Source organism: Rhipicephalus sanguineus, chromosome 1 (assembly GCF_013339695.2).
Source record: "Rhipicephalus sanguineus isolate Rsan-2018 chromosome 1, BIME_Rsan_1.4, whole genome shotgun sequence".
NCBI classification, from domain to species: Eukaryota; Metazoa; Arthropoda; class Arachnida; order Ixodida; family Ixodidae; genus Rhipicephalus; species Rhipicephalus sanguineus.
Genome location: NC_051176.1, coordinates 117,696,292 through 117,721,483, shown reverse-complemented (window position 1 = coordinate 117,721,483; position 25,192 = coordinate 117,696,292). Strand labels below are relative to the sequence as shown.

At 44.4% G+C, this 25,192-nt stretch overlaps 1 protein-coding gene across 1 annotated transcript in view; it reads left to right on the top strand.

Annotated features, from left to right (window-relative positions):
- The window catches only part of LOC119379039 (ribonuclease 3), a 183,722-nt gene extending 160,247 nt beyond the window's left edge, over positions 1–23,475 (top strand). Inside the window, exons 20-22 of the mRNA XM_037648182.2 lie at positions 7,161–7,253; positions 13,483–13,535; positions 16,355–23,475. Coding sequence (XP_037504110.1) covers positions 7,161–7,253; positions 13,483–13,535; positions 16,355–16,617 — 409 coding nt within the window. The 3' untranslated portion in view covers positions 16,618–23,475. The remainder of the gene's footprint in view (positions 1–7,160; positions 7,254–13,482; positions 13,536–16,354) is intronic.
- Positions 23,476–25,192: the final 1,717 nt, after the last annotated feature.

Sequence of the window (25,192 nt, the reverse complement as noted above, 5' to 3'; positions counted from 1 at the left end):
GTACTACATAAATGACGTTTAGCGGATGGCACGCAAATAAATAATCACGCTTCTCAGCAACAATAAATTATCCCATGATGTTGTCAAATCGGCTTTATTAATGAATAAAGCACAACCAAATGTGGCACAAAACACGTCGGAGGGTGACCGCACAAGGTGAAGCTGAGTGGCACGGCAGCGACGTAAATAAAATTCTGCATGAATGCACTCCAAGTCTCGTCAAAGAAACTGCACTGGCTTCCGCATTAGCTGGCGTGGTCTCAGGCCCAATATCTTGCACAACAGCAGTGAAGAAAAGCTGCATACAGAGAAAGCAAGTAAAGCTACGCAGGATTTACAACAAATAACAGATCATCAAGTCACTCTAAAGAAACATTTCCAATTACAGATATGATAAAATGCTGTCATGTATTAAGAAACGACAATCAATCATAACCGCACCTACAGGCGAGGCGCCTACGGTAGAAGCTTTGCACTTTGTCAGCGACAGGCTGGCGTAGTTGTAAGCATGCTTGCCTAAACTATGTCGGCCTGTCACTTGCGTGCGTGCGTGGAGCCACGAGCTGTAACGCGCAAAACATAATTACTCAAAATAGGGCGAGTCAGTCTGGCTCACGATTCGCGGCCGGCGCGTATACTATAGTTTCGCGTTCGACCACGCGGTTCAACTTAGCAAAGAACTGTTCACAGTTTAATCACAATGCTAAAACCTTTCAGTAAAAACGACGAAAGGTCAGGTGCACTTACCGAAAAAAGCGCTCTATCCGAACGTGCACACGTTCTTAGCTGTTTGTCTGGCTGCAAAGAAGGTGGTGAGCAGAACAATCGCTTCTTGAAACGAACGTACCGAGGAACGTACCGTCGCAAAAAGCACAGTGAAGCTTGTTTCACCAAACACTGATGGAAAATATGCGACAGACAGTATGATCGCCGTTACTTGATGCCAAACAGCCCGTAATCCGTTCATCCGTTCACAAACAAAAGCTGACAACGCTACACAAAACACAAATGACCGCCGGCCGTCGCCTAGCTCTGCTGCCGATCGAGCCGCCGCGAACTGGCGGCTGGCGCGAACTAGTGGAGGAAGAGGGGAAAGGGAGAGGAAGGAACAAGTATTCTGAAACAAGCCTCACCCTTCACTTGACCGAGCTGAACACAGCGTCACCATCCAACAGAAAAGACACAACGGTTCTCACAAAATAATCCCGCCTATTGCTCAATATTTAGTGAACATTCCTGCCAATAGGTGTATCTGCCATCGACATTGAGTCAAGGTGGAGCGCCGAGTGAAAAGATGTTCTTGAATGCAGGGGTAAACATGCGCGCTTCGACAACACCCGCTTCGAGCGCTTCGAGCCTCCGACTGCGTAGCATCAGTATCATGCTTGCCTGGCTTGCCTGCGTTTGCTTCTGTTGTCGTTCGCTGTTGCGCGAGCGTTGCGCGGCCTTAGCCGCCTTGGCTTGAAAAGAATATACTTACCAAACTGCTGATAGAAACGCGCCTTGCGGAGCGAAACCAATTATTTTGAGGGCTTTGTTTTCTGCGTCTCTTCTTTCACTAAAGCGACAGTCACCGCTCTTTAGACATGCCGTTTTGGCGCCTTTGCGCTCGTGGACAAAACATTTGAAGATCGAATCATTTAGATAGTCGTTGCGCGCGCACTTTCCCCCAGAATGTCTAAAAATGTCTCAAAGTAGACGTTGTGGACTTCTTTGGCAGAATACACTCTGGCTATGTCGTAGCTGTTGAAAACGGTAATAAACAGTACGCAGGCATATTTGAGAGGCAAGTTCTTTATTTTGCAAAAATGTCTATTCTTGATCTTCTCGTAAACTAAGACGTCTATAGCCGTCCGTAGCCGTTTCGAGACGTCTTTTAGAGGTTTTGTGTTACATGGGTAGGGCCCCCTCCACATCTTTCTTATTATCTTTCACTGTGTGGTGGGGGAAAGGGGGGGGGGTGCTTGCTCGGCATTTTACGGTAGTAGAAGTCAAGAAAGTCTATAGAAAACATGAACCATCAACACGGTTTCAAAGTGACGACACGTGAAGCCCTTTCTTGGGCTACGTCTCTAGGTGCAGGGATCGTTCAACTCACTGGAATGTTTCGATGGCGGGACCTATTAGCAGCATGCGCATGTAAGCCTTGGCGTTCTTTGTATAGAGCTTTTTCCCAGGCAGAACGATCACCACATTTCTTGGCTTCTGCACAGGAGTACAAAGCCAACGTCGCGCCTCGGTACTGCATTTTTGGGGGGTCACGCATGTTAACAACAGCCAAAGGGGCTTATGGCGGCTGCCAGGGCGCCTTCGTTGACAAGGTGCATTGAGTTACTAGAGAGTTTTAGTGCCAGGGACCCCCAGACACTCGCGTACGCACGCTGCTGCTTTCCTTTGCATTCTCCGTGGGTGCAGCTGCTAGGGGTCCCTGGTACTTGTAAGGCTGGAGGTGTACAAATGAGCGCAAGAGCGTGCGTGCGTAAGCCGTTTGGGGTCCCCGATACTAAAATTATCTACATTTTGTAGCTTTTTGGAATTCTTGCCTAGTCGATAGCAATGTAGCCCAAAAATAGCCACATAGCCAAAGAGAAAAATTCGACGCCAACTCGAACAAAAAGAAGCCCAATTTGGCTATTAATAGCCCAATCTGGTAACCCTGGCATTGGAGCGAAGAAAGAAGACGCCGACGTTCGGTGACGCTGCGATCGCCCCAACTAGTTAATGACGATGGCGATGCCACCCAAGTTTCGGTTTCGCCCCAGTGGTGCCAGCGCTGCTTTACCACACATTTGTGTAGTGGCAGCCGTCAGAATTTGTCCGAATTAAGCGGTGCGGAGCCCAATTCTGACGAATTAACGAAGGTTTGGTCCCATAGATTAACATGCACTTCGGCCGGGACCAATAGAGCCGTCCGAATTATCCGAATTTCTGAATTAACGGGTGTCGAATTAACGAGCTTTTACTGTATGAATAATTTTGCTGAGATCACCTACTTTTATATTACCGATCATCTTTGGCTGGGTAGTTCTCTGATCACTGCCTCACCTGAGCGTGTAGAGCTCTGGTGAACCAGATGGACGCATCTTGTCAGTAACAAGCTCTTTTTTTATTTCCCTCATAAACTAAATATTATAAGAAATGAGAAAGAAAAAAATATGAAAGGAAAAGGGGGGGGGGGGGCAGCGCAACACGGACATGCAGTGCGAGGTGGGGGAGCAGTTGCCTAGGTGACGGAGCGAGCCTTTGCTCCGGCCACTTGCCGTGTGCGTGCTCTGCTCCGAACGGGTGCCTGTGTTCGTTTCAAGTTTTGGCTCTTCGGTTTTCTGTCGGGAAAATAATTGTGTTGTCATAAAGTGCAGCTATCACACGTGTGACTTCGATTCTCCCGCAGATGACAATGCTTTAAGATACGATCGAGCTTTCGCCTTTGCCACCAGCAGGCGTACTTACAAGCTTAGTTGACATTTGCTGGATAGTTGCAGTGGCTGTTCTCCCAACCGTCAACCGAAACTTCATTTCACATGTGGTGCCCTTTGTTTAACTCATGAATGTGATCTCTTCTACGCCCAATCTCCATGTTGTCTTCGGCAAGCTTCCCATGATGGCATGCCAAGTTGCAACCCGTGCGCTAGGCCTAACGAGCCCTAGCTGCCTTGTCGGTAGTGACCGCGAAACAATGTTGCAGTTTGATGCCGAGTCAACGAGACGTTTTGCGGTTGTTGCATTTGGAAGGGGGTGACTTGCATCTTCAGCAAAAACGAGGGCGTGCATGCGCAACACTCAAGTCGTGGCTCGGGGTTTTGTGGTCGGCACTGTTTTCAACCTTGCGCTCATGCACGGAAAATCAAAAGCAGGCAAAATTTCAGTTGCCATTTGACATATTGTTTCTGCGCAGTGTGGTACTGTGGCGAAATTTGCATAAAGGAGGAAGTCCAATAAGTTATTCAGTGACTTTCCACTATGGCGCTGTTCTCCACCCCCTGTGTTCATTATGTTGGCACCACAGATCCGCAAACATAACCTATCAACATTTGAAAACTTGAGCGCCTGCAAATTCATACACGAGTCACATGCGCGGCAGCCTGTTCATGTTTTGCACACGTGCAGCCTTTAATAAATGTTGTTTTGGTTATAGTATGGATATTCTCAACTCCAGCGAATTATGTCATAGGTGGTCTATGCTGCACTGCGGTTAATTCTGACAGTTCACGGAGCTTAGAGGCACACAAGGCATACAAGATTGGGTGGCACTAGGGGGTGTCTGAATCGCACAGCAAGCGACGGTGTCTTTGAGTGGCGTGCATCGATCTCAAAGACCATACTTGCATGTGCTGGGAGTGCTGAAAGGCTGCAAACACGTCAAGGTTGCCATGTTTATTTAGGTATATCTGGCCGCAACCTGGCTAATTTGCACATTCCTTGGAGTATGCTGAGCACGAAGTGCCGCAAAAGTGCAACACAAAAGAGTGTAAATGTCATTCGCGTCTCAAGGAAACAAGGCGGCATTGTCCGCATTGCCATTGTCATCAGCACAAACCGTACGTGGTATTTCTGGATACGCCTCGATCACGTGCCGTTACAAGGGCCGTTACCTTTAGAAGCACTGTCTGCACGAAGCTGCTTGGCATCGAGGTCCGGATATTTTCTCATTTTTGAGCCGTAGAAACTTTTCCTGGTCAACATCCAGCTGAAGATTTTCTTCTTTTGTTTGTACCACTCACGTACACAGGTTTCGGGCATGCAGAATAGACGCGACGTAGCTGTCTTCAGCATGCGAAATAACTTTCCTTTGATATGAGCTTTCATAATGGAAGGGGCGCGTCACCATTGCCACTTCGCTGGGAACAAATTTGATGCATACAGACCGTAGTCGAGCATGAAATGAGCTTGCGCAGACTAGCTTTAAAATGCGTTCCATCGCCACTTTGTGATGGCGATGTGGCGATGTGGCGATGTCACTACATCTGCCACTGGCGGTTGGCTGTTGCTAATGCCACGAACATGGTTTCGGTTTCGTACTCAATCGACTCATTTTGCGAAACGTGCTTTCCAAATAATGTCTAGGCGCCGTGAAATCAGCCCGTGATTATAAAATATTTGCCAAAGCTTGCACCAAGTCGCGCAAGGTTTGAAACAGCAAAGCTGGACGATTCTCAAGTCTAATCTGGTTGCTTCTAGGTTGTTGCTAGGCTTTCGCTAGGTTAGTCACGACACGGATGTCTAAACTCCAGCACCGAGCGTTCGCACCTCTCATAGATCTACGGGCATGTCATTGGCATAGGGCTTCCATTGCTTCGGGCTCTTCTCACAGCCGCCGTTACCTTGCCTGTTTCCAAGTGTGGCAGCTTAGCACGAGTCATGCCAAGTCTTCCTATCTTTTTATGTCTTTATTCCCATCATTTCTCTCTATTTTTGTCTCTCTCTTTCTTTCTATAGCATTCTCTCTCTCTCTCTTAGTGAACAAGGGGTGAGTAGTGGGATTTCCTCCCCCTCACCACCACATCTCTCCTCCTCATGCTCACTTCCCTTTCCTACCCCCTTGCTACACTATACTATTACAAGGCTATGTATGCTATGCTCTGCTAGCGTGCCTGGATAGCCGAGTGGTTAGGGTGCTCACCTTCAGATCGAGGGTACGCGGTTTCGAATCCCACCCTATGAAGAATTTTTTTTCAGCAAACATTTTTCTCTCTCTCTTTCTTTACATCTTTCTTTCCGTCTCTCTGTTTGTTTCTCTCTTTCTGTCTCCTCTCTCTCTGTACTCGTTCTCGGGGTTATTACAGGCCACGCCATAGCGGTGAGTAGTGGGATCTGCCCAAGTTCTGTGTCACATACCCGTTCACGATAATGATAGTTTTCTGATAGGCCGCACATTATGGCTAGCTTAAACAGCTTCGCTGTTAAAATTCATTAGTATCACCCTAAAAAACGGTGAAATATCAAGTTATCCAGGCTTGTGGCAATACTGCGCATTACATCACCCACGTCGCTATGAGACAGCTAGCAGCACAGTTTCGTTTCCACACAGCGGATAGCGCACTGCCGCCAGGTCTACGGGTCACCTTGCAAAAGGAATTCTTTTCTTTCTGACCATGTTTTCACTTCATTTTAATGAGAAAGTGTTACTTGGCCAGGTCTGTGAAAGCGTGCACTCGTCCGGTGTCCGCAAAAGCCGTGTGCTGAAAACACGTAACCTTTTTCACCGGAACTGACACCGGCACCAACAATTGCCGCATAAACCACACGCAGTCGCGAAATAGGAGAGGTAAATCCACGCAGCAGATGAGGGGCTCCCGACTCCAAGAAAGCGCGCCCTTGTCCGCCACATCAGTTGGGCTTTCACAGAAGTTAGAGGAGGAGGAGAGGCTGAGGAAGTGTTGTCGACACCACTTTGGTTGTACCAAATCATGTAAAAAAACACAATTCGGCTTCTGCATTGCCTCATTCTTTATAAGACAACTAGGGAACACGACTTAGCAGCACCCCTCCAGCGTGTCCCCAGCATAGCCAAAAGAAACGCTTTTATGTTCCTATCTCATAGGAATGTTCTTAGGGATGCTCTGAACTTTTTTTCTGTAATTTTGGTTCGAAGTATTCAAAAATATTCTATTTGACTCACACTCAAACTTTAATATTCGAATTCGCTTCGCACCCAAAATTTTGCTATTCGCACAGCTCTAGCATTTAAACATTTGCTTCTTTAGTCATGTCTGCATGAATGTAGCTGTAATGTTTCACACCTCTTAGTGTGTCATAGAAGACTGTGCAACAGCATTTACATGTTGTTTATGCCCCTTAGGAAACAAGCCAGAAATTGTTTTGCTGGTTAGTGGAGGAGAGAGCAACGTCCATAGCCTTCTTATTTCTCCCATCTCCCTGAATGTAATGCACTATCATTTATACGAACTGGGTGAAGTGGCTTAGTCTGCTCCAGCTGGCATATTTTAATGTCATGTGCCACTATTGCGTTCACATAAATGCAGCTGCCATCATTCCAAATGAGTAATCAGGTTTTACTTCTCTGGTGAGCTAAGCGGGGAAAACTACAAAAGTTATCTCTAAATTAAGATTATCAAGTCTCTTAATAAATAATTGTGTGTGTGCGTGTGTGTTACATTGCTGGTACGTCTTTTACTTATGTTTTGCTCCTGCACTTGCAGAGTAATTGAGTGTAAAGGACCAACCAATACCAGGGTCTACACAGTGGCAGTCTACTTCAGGAGAAAAAGGCTTGCCACAGGATCTGGCCACAGGTAAACTTTGGTTTCCTTGTGTGTGTGTGTTTTTTTTTTCTTTTTCTGTAGTTGTCATTTCATTGCATCGAACCCATCTAAATTGTTTGTTATGTTTACTGATTTCCCATTTTTCAATTCTGATTAGTATTTAGTTGCACTTGACAGTGGCATAAAATACCCTTACTTGTTTTCTTTCTATGGATGATAAAGCAATTTTTTCTTGTAGAACATGCATGAAGGAATCTTGAAACTGTAAACAGTGCAATGTGCAAGTACATGTGTGCTTTTGTGTGAATTTTTTACATCTGCATAGTTGAAGTTATCACTTTGTAATAATCCTGAAAATCTGTGGAACTTTCTCAGCATTTAGGGAATTCGGTGAAGAGAAGAAATAGTAGAGAAGGAAAGGCAGGGAGGTTAACCAGTATAGGACAACCGGTTTGCTACCCTACACATGGGGACAGGGTGGGGGAGATTTAAAGATGGAGAGGAAAGAGAGAGAGAAAGATAGAAAGATAGCACATGACACAGCACACATAAAATCAGTCGGTCACTCTTGCGTGGTAGCATAGCACACATAGAAACAGTCGGTCACTCTTGCGTGGTAGTTGGTCACTTCTGCGTGGTACGCGACATTTCTGTCACAGGCGCTTGGCCAAGTTCGTCGCTCTCAAAAACCTCAGCAGTGCCTTCGTCGCCTTCAGTTGTGATGTCTTCTGTTGACAACATGCAAGTATTGTTTGACCAGACATTGGTCTACTATCAAGGCGCGCTAGAACGGACGCCAATGACTGTCTCTGAGCATTATATACCGGACAGTCGCACAGGACGTGGTGTAGCGTCTCCTCGCAACGACAGGCATCGCAGAGAGCGTTGTCGGCCATTCCAATTCGAAAGGAATAGGATTTCGTAAATGCCACCCCTAGCCACAAGCGATAAAGCAGTGTGGCCTCTCTTCGGCGGAGTCCAGTTGGCATACAGATATGCATCAAAGAGGACAGGTGGCGTTGACGATTAGTCCGGTTGGTTTGGCTGCTTGGTGGGCACCATAGAGCGAGCGTGATCTCCTGTGCAAGGCCTCGAAGACTGCTGGCAGCGTCAGACCTTGAAAGTGGGATGGTATCTTCCTGTGTGCTTTCATGAGCTGTCCGAGCGGCATTATCGGCCTGTTCGTTCCCTATGACGCCGCAGTGACTTGGCAGCCATTGAAACGTCACATGGTGCCCTTTCTCATATGAAGTGTGGAGAAGACCTCGAATTTCAAATACGAGCTGTTCATATGGCCCGCGACGCAGAGCAGATAGCACAGATTGTAGGGCTGCCTTTGAGTCACTGAGGATAGACCAATGTTGAGGTGGTTCCCGATTAACCAAACAAAGTGCAGCGCGCAGAGCAGCTAGTTCCGCAGCTGTCGACGTCGTGGAGTGGTCGGTCCTAAAGCTGATGGTAATATCTCTTGCTGGGACAACCACCGCACCGGACGAACACTGGATGTTTGTGGAACCATCTGTATATATATGTACACTGTCCGCATACTTCTCGTACAAAAGAAGCAGCGACAGTTGTTTCAACACAGGTGACGACAGCTCAGATTTTTTCCGGATCCCTGGTACACTGAGTTGAACTGTGGGTTGAATAAAACACCAAGGGGGCATCGGTGGTTTAGATGCAGTGGTGAAGCCCGAGGGAAGTTTGTCGTTGTACTTGACGATAGTTTTAAAAAATGATGTGTGGCGCCTCTCTGAAGGCAGTGTTGCAAGGTGATGACAGGGAGCACGTGCAAAATGTCTGATGTGCGTTCTCAGGACTTCCACCGTAATGTGAGTTTGCATTGGATGGTCACGAGCAATCGCAATAGTTGCCTCTATTGACGTACATCTGGGCAAACCAAGGCACGCTCTGAGTGCTTGAGCTTGTACTGCCTGCAGAACACGAATATTGGTCTTACAAGTATTACTCAGCACGGGCAGGCTATATCTAAGAAAACCGAGAAAGAGCGCTCTGTAGAGTTCCAGCATTGCGTCTACTGACATCCCCCACGTCTTTCCTGCCAAGAACTTGAATAACTGGGAAATTGCTGTCAGGCGCTGCTTCAGGTAGGCCACGTGCGGGCTCCAACATTCTGTGAAGGTTCCTTTTGTGTTATAAGATAATTCATTGTAGCATACTTGGTTAAAGGGAGTCTGCAGTAGAGCACTGCACGGGCCAGATTTTACGGCCCGGGCCCGGCCCGGTCCCACTTTATGAAGCCCGAGCCCAGCCCGGGCCCATGGTTCCAAGCGCGGGCCCGGCCCGGGCCCAGGCGTACATGACCGAGCCCGGCCCGGGCCCGTCGTTCCAAGCCCAGGCCCGGCCCGGGCCCGGGCGTTCATTACTAAACTAATCCAGGGCGCGCTTGTTCATTACCAGACCCGACCCAGGCTCGCTAGAGGATATTAGTTGTTGATGATGATTATTAATGATGCCGTGCGTTTTGTAGCGGGCGATCGAACGGAAAATCCGGTGTGTACATGCATCGAAATGTTGCTTTGCCCGCGGTGGTAGCTCAGCGGTTAAGCTGTTTCGTTGATAAGTCCTAGGACGTGGGTGCGATTCCCGCGGCCACGGCGGCCGCAATTTGATGGGGGCGAAATGCAAGAGCACACGTGTATATACTTATCTCTAGGTGCACGTTAGAGAACTCAAGGTGGTCGAAATTGATCCGGTGCCAGTACGGCGTGCCTCGTGATCATATCGTGGTTTTGGCACGTAATATCAAGGAATATATATATATATATATATATCAGGGCTGGGCAAAGATACTTTGAAATTGTATCGCGATACGATACAAGATACTCAGGCAAGAAGTATTTGAGATACAGATACAAGATACTGCAACACTGATTGTATCCGATACGATACATTCCAATTGTATCTTAAGATACTTCGATACATTCGCAAATTTGTTATTACATAAATATATATAAGGTAGCACTAAACACCTATGCACAAAAGTGTTGGATTGAAAATTAATTAACTGTGACCAATTTTGCTTCATTTGAACAAAATATCTGTTAGATCTCAACGGTTTTCTACTTCTTGCTCAACATATTTAGTTTCATTCCGAAACAACTTAATGGCGTTGCTTTAGCTGCTTAACATGACAGTTCTTTACACACATCACAGATAGCGGTTTTTGCTTGTCGCTTTTGTAATTGATGGGAGTCACTGCTCTGCTTGCCGACCAGCTAGCTGGTTGCCATCTAATCACAAGAACTTCAATAAGAAGCCTCCGCACCATATAGTGCAGATACCGCTGTGGAGTTCTGACTTGCCCGTAAACTTATTGCGGTTTTCGCAATAACAGATCACCTATTGCACAAAGAACCGCAGGACACCGCCGCTATTCACACTATTCGCACCTATAGCTCCGATTAACTGGCGATTAGTAACAGTAATATATTTTAAGAAAGCCTAAATAAGGAAACCAGCTATATCTACGTAACATAGAAAAGCGGTTCCGTGTAAAACACAGCGAATAAGTATAATAATAATGAGAACTAACAGACAATAACGCCAAGGAAAGTATAGGGGGTGGTATCTGTAGTATTTAGAGTATAAATGTGAAGAAAGTAAAGTGGACGAAAAGATAACTTCCTGCCGGTCCCTGCCGGCGGCAAGTTATCTTTTCGTCCACTTTACTTTCTTCACATTTATATTCTAAACACAACAGATAACACCCCCTATACTTTCCTTGGCGTTATTGTCTGTTAGTTCTCGTCAATATTGTGTCTAACAAAGAAAACGAGCCCTTAAGAGTCATCTCCTTTCCTTCATTCATAGCGAGGGTCTCGCTCTGGCAGACTTGATGCCTTCAGGCAGTATGCGAGGCATTATTGGTCAGCTACCAGCTCGTAAAGAGATCACGTGCTACGTGACGCCAACAGGCGAAAAAAGAGTGTTCCACACTCGCCGCCATGGCTGCGATTGGCGCTGACTAACACTCCAAGGTTTAAATGCACATATATACCCCATAAAGTGGACGGGAGGATGACCGCCGCCGTAGCTCAGTGGTAGAACATCGGACGCGTTATTCGAAGGTCGCAGGTTCGGTCCCTGCCGGCGGCAAGTTATCTTTTCGTCCACTTTACTTTCTTCACATTTATATTCTAAATACTACAGATAACACCCCCTATACTTTCCTTGGCGTTATTGTCTGTTATTTCTCATTAATATTGTGTCTAACAAAGAAAACGAGCCCTTAAGAGTCATCTCCTTTCCTTCATTCATAGCGATAGAAACACGATAGAGGCGGTACCTCCAAGAGCAAATATGAATTGTTGCGTTTTACATCCCAAAAGAACGATATGATTATGAGAGGCTGTAATGGAGGGCTCCGGAAATTTCGACCACCTGGAGTTCGAAAACCTAAGCATAAGCACACAGCCCTCTAGCATTTTCCCTCCATCGAAATGCGGTCGCCGTGACCTTCGGGTCAGCAGTCAAGCACCTCAACCACTGGGCGACCGCGACGGGTAACCCCTAATAGCTATGACAATTAAGTTCAGTGCCCATGGAAAATGACGTAAAACGGATCGTTGGGGTGCTCGTGAGAAAAATGGAGCATTTAGTATAAGAATGTTTCTCGAATGACTTTGCTAAGGTATTTAAGATGGCTCATAATAATTTACGTTATTATAACGCAAACTCAATTTCGTTATTTTACTTAGCAGTAAGCAGAATTTTTGTTATTTTGTACTCCAGGCGCGCCCGTATTATTATGTATTTGTTCTCATCAGCACCTTCACATAACAATAAATTCAAGTGGAACATATGTAAACAATACCAGAAATGACGCAGACAGTTAAAAGTAAAAATAAAGCAGACAGCTTGCAATTCACAGCACGTTAAAGACATAGTGCAGTAAGCAGACCGGAAAAAAAACAATAGATAGACATAGGTAATGCATGGGATGGAAAAGATGGACAGCTAAGAAAATACTTGTGCTAACAATTAAATTATGATTCTAAAAATTCTTCGAATAAAAGGAAAAAGAGATGTATGGCCAGATAGCGCTTGTTAGGTGAATGCTTGTGCTGTTGGGTCCAGAGTCGGTATCGTGGTGCTGTAGCTGTTAGAACCTTATTTGCATATAGTCAAACTCATTGCATGTAAGTCAAACTTACATCCACGAGATCCTTCAAATCACCGCTATGTGAAAACCACGACACGCAAAGAAACCCTCCATTCTTGCATTCTTCAGACTTCGTAACGAAGCACCATGCAAGAGAAACTTCGATAACGGCACTACAACGGCATCAGAATGTGTGCGAAAGATGCCGCACGCATTGGAGCACGCGGCACAGGACAGTGACTAAGTTCCAAGTGTCGTGGCACTGACACAACTAAAAAGGGGAAAAAACGAGAAAACAAAAGGTCGGCTGGGCGTAGACGTTCGCGGGCTTGTCTGTGGAGACGACGCGAGCGCCACCACGTGACTCTGCTACACCAATAGGGACGCTCGGAGCTCACCACCTCTCCTCGCTGGAAAACTCTGGCGGAAAGATATAATAATGTCACTGCCTTTAGCTCTATTCTGGTGACTCAGTGGCAGCAGTATCAGCTTCATAAGCAGAGTTCCGCCAACGTTTCTTGTTTCGCACGGTGGTGCTGCGATCCTAGTATCTTGTATCTTAAGATGCACGATACATTCTTCAATGTATCGGAAATACAGATACTGATACACGTCTTGCGAGACGTATCACGATACAGATACAAGATACCCAAAGAGTATCTAAGATAGTATCGAAGATACATGTATCTTCGATACTGCCCAGCACTGATATATATATATATACATGATCTGGCGTGTTTATAAGGAAACCCACCACGATGTACTTGTTACTTTGACAAAGTCTCGTCCAGCAGACGAAACGTTTGTGAAAATATACAGCGCCAATCTATATCTATACTAGTGAAAAAAATAGCACTTCAACTGTTTTTCTTTTTTTATTGTTAAGCTTTACTAAGAGCCAGCTCTTTGCACGTGTCACTTCAGCTTGGCACAGTATACCTTAGACCGTGCAATGCATAACGTTCGCGTGTGCTCGAAGGCCCGACTTATGCCTTTTAATGAGCGGGTCCGAGTCCGGCCCGGCCCGCAGCCTCAAGCCCGGGCCCGTGCAGTGCTCTAGTCTGTAGTAGTAGTAATAATGTAGTTATTCTAGCTAGCATAATAATCTGAGAGAGTATGTGAACTTTCTTTCAGCATCCAACAAGCAGAGATGGCTGCTGCCTCAAAAGCTCTCGAAGCATCCAAAGGTATTCATCCTTGGTTTTGTCTTTCTGACCATCTTTGTGTTTTTGATCATGCTGATATTTTGTGCAGTTTAATTACTCCAGTGATACATGTTATATATGGCTGGGTACATGTTTAACAAGTACAGTCAAGCCCACTTATAACGATCCATCGGTTATAACGACCATATTTCGGTGCACTTACTATTTTCCTATGTTACCCATTGAACCTGCGTCCACATATAGCGAACATTTTTCGAAACCTCCTACTTTTACTACGAACGCTTAAGATACGGTCAAAGTCGTGATCAATGAGTACGACTTCCGCGCGATTGAGGCGATGCCTTCAGGGATTAGCATTAGAAAAAAGAAGGCGAGGTGGCAGCCAACGATAAACGTGCCATTGTATCGCAGTCATCTGCAGCTATCTGCTTGGCTGCGCGTGCAGTGCAAACTGCTGATGGACGGCGGTACAAGCGTGCCATATTGCCATTCGCAGGGTTGCCGCCGCCGCGTCACTTTGTAGAAACAAAAGTAGCTCACTGGTGTTGCGGGATGCAGGCACAGAGAAACATTGATGCATTGACAGCGAGCGTATACTGGTTGTTTTATTAGGTAACAACCCAAGTGTGCCGCGCGCCGTCGTGCACGACCAGCAGAGTTCACCACGTTGAACGGACAGGCTACTCGCCGCACCCGTGCGTGGTCCAGAGTGAAGCAGGCATGAAGAACCGACAAACGCGCGCATACTGTATGCAGCAAGCGGCCCGGCAGTGATGGCATGAGACGAGTAGGCTCGCTGCATGCAGCTAGCCAGGGATGATCAGCTCCACGTGGTGGTACCGCGCTTCAGTGAAACGGTGTCAGTTCACTGCAAAGGCTGCTTAATTCACTCGTGAGCAGGCAGCATGCGACGCTTGTCACTGGAGGGGTTGTTAATACTTTCTAATAAAAATGCGCAGGAAAAAAAACTGCTTGGTCGCTAGGTTACGTTTTTAAGGGCGAGGCCATATACGACGAACTACTGATACAACGGCCACTTTTCGCGGCACTTTTTAGTTCGTTATTAACGGGTTCGACTGTATGCATATGTGTTTCATTCACTAATTATACTAGTTGTATTGCAAGATATTGCAACTCCTGTGTTGTTTGTTTTGTTGTAATTAGTCTCGAAGAATGTCCCATTGCTATTGATGCTACCGCTGTGCCATTTGCGTCAAACTGCGCCAAAACACAAACCCTTCTACAGCCTGCAACATTTCTCCAAATTAAGGTATATCTGCACCCACCGTGCACAAGAGGGTATGCTCTAGCTTTCAGAAACAAAACTAGCACTAACATCACAAGGGACATCACAGGTGTTGCCAGAACTGTGGTGCATGCAGCTATCAGAGCCAAGCCAAGCTACACTAGATAGTGATGCCACAGTTGTTGTCTATGAGGGTTAGAGCAACACAATTCTCATTTTTACTCTAATCAAAATCGGTGCAAAAGCTGCAGGTCATTTGGTGACTGATTAGTGCTTGCAGTGGCGAAGGCCTCGTGAGTTCCTTTACAGCGCAGCTGCGGCGCTAGACTTGAGTCATCATTTGACACATACTTTTTTTATTAGCACTTATTTTTCCACCATCGATCTCGTCAGCTACAAAGCATGCATCCATATATAACTATGTAGCTGGCGGCTTCAGTGGGAGTAAACATAATTGAATCTCTTAGTCCTATACAACTTCTGCTGAGTTTGAGACACTGCACACGCTTTGCACTGAGTAAAAACCAATTTACACACTAAAAAACGAAGGGTGTACGCGGGGTGTCTTTCTTTCCTATGAAAATTATAGTTGTCTATCTTGCGTGTCTTTTCTTGCATTATCATCGCATGCCCAGTGCTTCAAGGTAGCAAACGGCGTGTGTGCTATCAGTGTGACATAGCAATTTTGATAGGAAGCAAGCGAGTGCCAAGTTTCCAAGAAAGAAAACGTAAGCAAACAAGTCAGACGACAGTTATTGTTGTTAGACTAAGAGGCGCCATTAATACACCTTCCTTTTTTTTAAGGTGTATGTGTACTACTCACCGCAGCCATTGTACAAAATTGTGTGGTCGCCATCAATGTGATCATGGATGAGGATCATGCATTTGTGACTGCATACAGCCAATGAGTTCCGAATCAGAACTACTAAAGTGTTGTTTGCCACAACCGCTGCAGATGAAACTGCAGTTGCTTCCGACAGGATCACAGATGATGATTACTCAGTTCGGTTCTGAAGGCATGTTGTCAAGGTGGTGTCATGTGGGACATTAAACATAGTTATAATGGCAGCTGAATAAACAACAAGACTGAAAGGCAGGAGAATGAAGACAGTGGACAGGTTTAGCGCACTCCCTGTCCACTTGTCTGACTTTTGTTTCATCACTGTCCTCTGGGTTTTGGGGTTTTGTTGAGTGGATTAGCCAGCATGTTATTTTGGGGTGGTGGGAAAGAACAGTACACTATATATCCCCATCACTATGCCGTTTATCACTTTTTCTTTCTTGTCTTGTCATTTGTCCAATGTGAGCACTCCATTTGGAGTTTACATTATTTAATAGTTTTGCAACTGCTCCTATAGACTACTGCTGCAAAAGCTTGTTTTTAATTCTCCAGAAAAATTTTTTCCTGCCCTGAAAGCCCATTTTACTGTTCTAAAAATAATTTTCATGTGCTCCAAAAATCTTCTCAGAAAAGGCCTGGGCCAGTAGCTTTGGGACCTCCTCCTCTATACAACTACGTTATAACTGTTTTTGCCATAATAAAATTCTGATTATGAGAACACATTTGTAATGTCAAAGGTATGTCCTTGTGCAGAACTTTTCCCCCAGCTGAGCCATCAGCGAAGAGTCCTTGAAAGAAGCCTTAAGCAGCGAGCTCCAGGCAAAGAGGATGAACCAACCACCAAGAAGTCACGTGATGACTCTTCTACGGATTCACGAAGCAGGCATAATTCATCATCACGATCGCATGGAAGCCTCGACAGAAGGAGGGCAAGTGGTGAAAGGAAGAGGCGGTCAAGATCAAGGAGCAGAGACAACCCTAAGCCAGATGACAGAAAGCCAAAGCAAGTGCCGTAATTCATCCTTCAGCGTGTAAACAGCGTAATGGTGCTTTTGAAAGCATTTCACTGCAGCCGTTAATTTGAACAGAAATGTGATATATAGCCTATGCAGTGTCATTTATGTACGTTTCATGTGAAGTGCTCTCAATGTGAGATGGGTTTTGCATGGGAGCATAACAGAGTTCGGAGCATCAGTTGAACATGTTTTTGCCATAGTGTTTGGATTATTGTTGAAATGTTTGTGCTCAACAGACTGCCATTCTTCTGTCATGGTTTAGACGACTGCATCTGCACATGTAATTCATTAAGCATTATAAGTGCATTAATTACTATTTTGAATGTGTCAATCCCAGACACATAGAATTTAAAAATATAGAGTATGCCTATGTGAGCTTATCTGAGACCTCTGTACATCTAGCACAATATGGAATGATCTGATATGCTGATCAAAATCCAGCGACTGCAGTGATGTCCATTGGCTATGCAGTAGACACCCAAAGCCATGGATATCCAGCTATGAGGTCAATGATAGCCACACTTTCGGTGTATACTGAGTACTGCCGACATCCTTTCCATGTCTGTAAGGGGCATCATGGGGACATGCTGCATACATTTTATGGACATGTTGGGGCCTCTTGCCTAGTAAATTTGTGATTATGTTTGCAACTCACACTGTAGGACAGATGCAACTGGCAGAACACCCACACAGCAAGATCAGATACGTTGCAAGCAGAAGTTATGCACGTATGCATGCGTGGAGAGGTTCAGTGTACTCCTCATATTTCTAAGCTTTCCACCAGAAAAAGTTTCATATTTAACTAACCGGAGTTTTCAAAGTAAATTGCATAGAGAACTCTCAAATTACATCCTCAGCGATCTAAGGGCTCTAATACAATGCTTGTACACGAGCTGCAGACATCATAGCTGGGGACAGCATTCTGTTAAAGAGTGTAAAAGGCTTTCAGATTCAATACGTATTCTATGCATGGATGTCGAGAGTGTTGGGCGACAAACGGCACAAGAGTTCAGCGTCCTATGCAGGGACCTACTCAAGGAAAAGATGGTGTTATGTCTTCTATGATTTCTTATGTATGGATTACATATTCGACTTGAAAGCCTTTCACACTTGTTGAAGCAGTCTGCAGCTATGGTGTCTGTAACTTGCTTATATGCATCATACAAGAATTCTTAAATGAGAGTGGTCATGCCTTGCAAGTCTTCTACGCAATTTGCATTGAAAACTGTGGTTACATAATTTAAGGATGTGCTTTGGGTTCAAATAATTCAATTCAACTTCCAAATTTATAGTATTCTATGAATATGAATTTTGTGAATTCGTTTTGTCAAATTATTTGTGCAGTCAAACCAAACTATATCGAACACGGGTAAATCGAATTATCCTTTATATCGAACTATTTTCGAACACAACAATGCTTTAACATCAATGCATAGGAAAATCTACGGCTACATCAAACAACAATAGCCAGCACGCTTCATACATTGAACATAGGGCAGTGCGGAATGCCCTGAGGAGTTTGTTTTCCCTCACAAGAGATTGGCTTTTTTCTCACGGAAGGGGACTTTCTGTCACGTATTTGGGAGAGGGTGCTGTGTGATTAGGAGGGTGCCACACGAAGTGAGTAGACACTAACACTTGCCATCACATGCTTCCGCTCACAATTCCTCGCTGTCGCACCCATTGGCACTCTGTGCGCAGGTGCCGTTCGCTTCTCCGCGATTCTCGACTCCCTTTGTTAGTGTGATGGGTGCCGTAAAATGGAAGAACCTGTTGTGCTCCGCACAGCTAGCGATAATCAACACAGCCAAATGTGGAGAAAATAAGTCTGACTTCGCCACTGTGTACAGCATCCCAAGAAGCACGCTCGATGCGATCAAAGAACATGGCCGACATAAGGGCCAAGGCGGACTCGAGGCTTCCAGCACCCAACGAGTGCACGCAGCTGCGTATAGAAATGTTGAGATGCTGTTTACATAGATACCGTATTTTCTCGCGTATAACCCGCACTCCCAACTACAGACAAAGGAAAAATAAAGAACTAAAAAAGAAAGAGCCCCATGTATTGGCGTGTAGCTGCCTCTCTTACAATATCATGAAGCAGTGCGCACTGAAGTGCGCACTGAAGCACTGAAGTTCACACCTAAAATATGGTAAATTCTTTAAAATGTGTATGTCGAATTGTACGATATATCATACTAATTCCCGCATTTTTATAACTTCAACATATGCGAGTTTGACTGTACTTGCAAATCATTTGACACAACTAATAACAAGAACGTGACCAATATTGCGACTTGATCAGGGTCGCTAAAACTCACTCTAACACATGTTTCTCTTAAAGGAGATTATATGTCATTTTTGCGTGTCAAAAAGAAATAATTAGAAAGAGGCATATGTGCGAGTGCATTCCACAATGGAAATTTATGAACGCAGTCACTGGGCTGATTAGTCGTCCTTGCTAGTCACCCTCAAGCCAGCCCGATGCCCAGGTCCCGCTGGTATTGAAGTATGTCACCGGTATTTCCACTTTTTTGGGAACGAAAACCACTGCGGTTAGCGTCACATGTGACCATTTGGTCACGCTACAGCCGGAACTGCGGCCTCACATGTTCATAAACTCCGCACTTGCGTCTCGCTGCACAGTTGTTAGTTTTTTTGGCAAGGTGAATGGCAGCCCTCTTGAATGCTGTGAACAAGCACCAGAAGTGTTTTTATTATTATTATTATTATTATTATTATTATTATTATTATTATTATTATTATTATTATTATTATTATTATTAACTCGGTGCACTCGTGATGGTGAAGCACGATGATCAAGCACAATAGGACATGGCACACGGCCATCAGAAAAAAAAAAAAACATCTTAAAGAGCCAAAGACAGCAGAACATCTTCCAGCAGCCTATCAACTATACCGGTACAAATCGCCGCTGTTTGCCATCAGGAGTGCTGTTGACTGGAACAGCAGCTCCTCCATCAACGATCGAAACTGCCACGTGCACACACTTTGGTACTTGATATTTCATTCAACATTCAATATCTTTGGCCACTATTTGGCCATATTCGATTTGAGATGAAATATTGCTATTTGCACACAAATTTCTCTTGTGGAAAGCTTTGAAATGTAAAACAACTTGGACCCATGAGGGAAATGGAAAGGCGGGCATGCTTTTATTTTTTGCAATTGCAAGGACTCATTGGAGGCTGAGAAGTTGGACGTCAACAAGAGCAGTTCCTCCTATGCTTACTATCCCGGGATATGGCACGTATGCTGCGCTGGTCTCTCACCAAATTTAGATGCAGTTTACTGTTGAAATCTTTCCAGAATTGGCCTCTTCAGGTTCGTGTGCCAGCCCCGGCTCTAATTGTAAAAATCATAGGTCAGCAAACTCACTCATGAGTCGACTCACTCAGACTAGGATCGAGCCGTGAGTCCGGGTGAGTAATATTTTGGTGAGCTTGAGTCCGAGTGAGTCCGGTTGAGAAAATTTTTAGTGAGTCTGAGTCCGAGTGAGTCCGGTTGAGGAAAACTTTGGCGAGTCTGAGTCCAAGTGAGCTCTAAGCACAAAATATATTTCTTGAGTAAGTCTGACTGAGCTCTACACCTTTTTGCCGACCTATCGTTCTATTTACACTACTTCAGCATTACTATCAGCCTTATGTTGGCTCACGTTTATAGTCCCGTCGACTCACACATATTCAAAGTCCTAGAGTTCATACGCCAGCTCAATATTTATTGATCAGAGGTGTGAGTTACAGAGGTAGTGGGGTACCATGACCTGCCCCCGAAAACTCTTTCACAGGAAGTTCTTGATAAAAATATTTCGTCTGAGTCATCTCTTTCAATAAAAATGTCCTTACTGGATTGCAACCACTGGTAACTCATATTTGAAGGTACGAGATCAAAAGGCGCCAAGCAGAGCACCAATTATGCGAGATATTGGTGTGAAAGAGCATTGACACCATAGTCGATAAAACCAATTATACGATAACAGACTCATGAGTCGACTCACTCAGACACAGATAGAGTCTGAGTCAGAGTGAGTCCGAGTGAATAATAATTTCGTGAGTTTGAGTCCAAGCGAGTCCGGCTGAGAAAATTTTCAGTGAGTCTGAGTCCGAGTGAGTCCGGTTGAGGAAAATTTTTGTGAGTCTGAGTCCGAGTGAGCTCTAAGGGCAAAATATATTTCATGAGTGAGTCTGAGTGAGCTCCACATTTTTTGCCGACCTATGGTGAAAATAAAAAGTGGGCCAACCCAGCCAGAGAGATCTCTGTCGAATATGTTCACATTTAAAAGATTTCTAGGTGCATGACCTGCAACACTCAGCTCTGCAACAGCGAGCTGCTTTCGTTTCTACAAAGCGGTGCGTGCTGGAACGCGGTCCCGCACAACGAGGCGGCAGTGATCGGCGGCTAAAAGTGTGCAGTAGGCTTAAGGTAGCGCTACGCGACACGCGTGCCCGAGAACGCAGCTGAAGATGCTTATTGCGATAAGGTTGTCATCGATAAGTCGTACCAGCGCGTTCGCCGGTGGCCATCACCTCACATTTGTTCTTTCTCTATGCGTACCCGCAAAGGCATAGCGCAGGACTCTCCAGCTCCGTCGATGCAGTAGGCCAATAAGTAGTCGCAGCCTCAACTGATTTCGTTCGCTCAAACCACTGCTGAGAGCAGCATGATCGCAGCGCGTGAATGCATTAGCCACGTGTTTTTTGTATTTTGCGGGCTTTTCTTGCAGCTTGGAACAAATGGTACACGTGAAACTTTCTTTATCGCAAATAATGCAGTGGGAGTTTCTGAAGACACTCTCGAACTTTGCAAATCCCATTTCTTGCCTAAAATCAATATTTAGCAATTTAGTTTAATTATACTAATTAATAAACTAATTACAAAAACAAAAATTGTCTTTAGTGCACAACATGGCAGTCAACAATACGCAACTGATTTCACTCGCCTGCCTCTAATATTGCATATTTTAGCCCCTTGGCACAAGTTAGCTGGGATACCCGGTATATTTGTGCGTTGCTATGAACAGTTTTCATGCTGCAGCCAGCATGTTGGTGCAATATACTTCACTAGTGTCACCGCTTCTGTACATAATCCTACTTTTGTTTATTTTTTGTGCTTATTTTGAGGGCTTGCTGCCTATGTAGAAATGATTACGTAAACTGAGGGAACTTTAAACTAAATTAAAGCTACATTTTCTTCTGTGTGCTTTATGAAAAGCCCGTGCCTGCTCCAAACACAGGGGTTGCTGCTCCAAAAGCAGATTTTGCCTGCTCCAATGGCTGCTCCAAAATGCTGGAAGGCATTCCCACCACTGTAATGCCTGTAAAACAAGAACCCAAGTTTCTTGAAGTAACGTATGACAAAAAAATATCTTCAGAAGTTTCTGGCTCACATAAACACATCAAAAGTTAAGGCAAATAGAGCACTCGACATTCTCAAGTGTTATCAGATAAGTATTGGTGTTCTAATTGATTATATCTGCTGGGCCATTTCTTGCCAAATGTCCCAGACAGTGCACTCGACACTTCTAAATAAATTATAGGAAATCGTGGCCAAGCACTTTGCTGCGTTATTTGACCTCGTCACCTGTTTTTGGAGGGAAAAAAAAAAGATTTTTATTCTCTCGGCAATATGAATATCGAGGCACTGGCTGAGACCAATGTGGCGGAAAAAATTTGCAAAAATAATGCTATAATATACAGACAGCCTTAAATGGAACCGTGCTTCATCATTATAGCCTATTGACAGCTGCTACAATGTCTCATAGTGTGTTTTGTAGTGAAGCACTCTTATCAATTCTGGGCTACTTTTGAGGATTTTTTAAAATGTTTTACGAAGACGATACAGCCACTATTCTTTTTTTTTTTTAATGCAGTTGGCAGTAGGTGCGGAAAAAGTGAAGTTGATGAGTGAGTGCCAAAAGTGCTGTTTTGAATTCATCACCATTATGTATTCTGATAGTGCGAGACATAATTCATTTGGGTGATATTAGGAGAAACACATTTACACTTCATAGGCATGCCACGGAGCACTCATTATATAAAATGTGGTAGTGCAATTCTATACTTTTGGATGGGATTTCCAAATGGATGTTACAAACATTTGACGTAGACAATAATTCTAGTGTATCTGGGATCGATGCATTTATTTTTGTTTTTGCATGAAAAAAATCTGATATTTAAAGTGGTGAGGTTTTTCTGTCTTTTTTTTTATTTCTGGACAGTTTTCTGTGTTCTAGTGGGACCTAATTTTTAGGTTTCATCCAGATTTGCCTAGTATTATCACTGTGTTTACACTACTGAAGTGATGTTGTGTACTGTGTGTTTTGTGTATGTACATTGAACAGAACTTTTTGTGCTCTTGGTCATACGTAACTCTGCTCTTTCATTGTAACCATCATCTCATTATTTTATGCTTCTTATTTGTTGGGTACATTATTGACCCTCACTTGTATTTAATTGCATTAGATGTAGTAAATTGATTCAAATAAGCTTTGTCTTTTGTCTGTCCCTATCTCTAGATTGCTTCATTTTTCTTCTCAGCTTTGTATGTAAAGAAATAGTTGTGACTCAGTCGTGCAGTCAGTTTAAGATTCCCTCATTACACATTGCTACTGGACGTTATCCACTGGATGGTGGTTCAAAAATGAGTGCTGGAAAGGCGAAAAAGATGTGCAGAAACTACCGAGTAGGCTTTTTTTGCACACATCTTGGTTGATTGAAACATCATACTACCTCATGATTTTATAGTTCTAGAGGTAAAAACCAAGCTATCGCAAACCAGAAATAAGTGTTGTGCTGGTGTGTTCCTCTTTGGGGTGGCTCCCTGCTTTGGCTTAAAGGAGCACTGACACAAAAATTTTGCATCTTGTTTTTCTGATGCAGTTAGTGGCTAACGACCCATTTTTAGAATAACAGGGAGCTGCGCTAGTCGGTGAGTATTCCTTCCAAAAATAGAGGGCGTGCAAACACGGACACAAGAAAGAAGTCAGGACACCACAAACGCCGACTAACAACGGAATAGAAGCACAACGGCGGAAAAGAAAGAAGGCACGAAAACTAATCTGCGCATGCCCACGCAATAGGCGAACCTATCAATCAGGAACGCGTGGGGGTCTACGTGAAAGATAACTGTTAAGGCATTTGATTTCATCTTTATGCAAGTTAATCGACGGTTGGCTTACGCATGCACCACCACTATTCTCGATATGCCATGGCTCAATCATCAGGCATGTTTCTTCATTCCTATGCTGGTACAAAACTGCGCATTCATCGAATTTTGGCGTGCACTTACTCTCGACAATGTAAAAATAGATTAGAAGGTGAGCCTCCAGTTAGCGATCTCTTATGTTCCAATAATCTCTGGTTAATGCAGCGGCCCGTCTGTCCTACGTAGAAGCGGCCGCAGCTGAAAGGGACCTTATACACCACACTCGTACGGCAATCAGTAAATTTGTTGGTGTGCTTTACAAAACAAATATCGGTCCGCTTGTCTTTTACTCGCTCATTCTTCCTCTGCACAGCGACACAAATCTTACCTAGTTTATTGGCAGCCGTGAAAACAACATTAACGCCGTATCTGCTGCCTACTTTTTTTAGCCTGTGAGTTACACAATGAATGTACGGTATACCTACGACATGTTTCTTCCTGTCGCTTTCTGCAACCATGCTCGGACTTAACATAATGGACTGCTTGAAACGTTCAGCGACAGTGGCCACTGCATCATGACGATAACCTACATCTAAAAGATGCATAACCTGTGCATTAAAGCTATCACTCGTTTTGTGCTCACACGACTTGATGAGGGCACACTTAAGGCAAGACATGGCGATACCGTTTTTTACAACCTTTGAGCGCTTCAACGAAAAATTTAACAGCGGTTTTGAAGATCTAGGAAAATACTGCCAGCATTACATGGTTCTTCTGAAACGTTAAGGAAATGTCTAGAAATTGTATTCCATTATTCTGAGGCAACTCTTTAGTAAAGTTCAGCCCTCCTCCATTTAATTCAAATTTTTCTCTCACTGAGGTGACCATAGTTTCAAAGTGCTCACCACTACAGAAAATCAAGTAATCGTCCACATAATGAAAAAACTTAGTAACAGAATTACCTAAGGTGCCTTCCAAAAGTTTGCCAGTCTTGCTAAGGTATAAATCACTAAGAACCGGAGCAACCTTAGAACCAATACATATCCCTGATTTCTGCACATACACGCCTTCCTTCCAACCTACCAAGGTCGACTTTAAATACATGGAAAGACTTTCTAGAAAAGCCCCCATAGAAACACCACACGGTGAAAACCGTCTCGTGCCCTTGTTCAGTAATAGTCATTAACACATTTTAACAAGTCCTCATGCGGAAAGGAGTAATAAAGGTCTTCAATATTCATACTAAAAGCTTTACAACCGCCGGGCTTCTCCTCTGAGAGGAAATGAACTGGCACCTGAGAATTATGCATACGAAAAGGGTCTGAAAGGGACACTAAAGGCAAATAACAATTTATGTTAGAGTGAAAGCCCAATGTATGACAACTTCTAAAACGGCAATATTATCAACAGC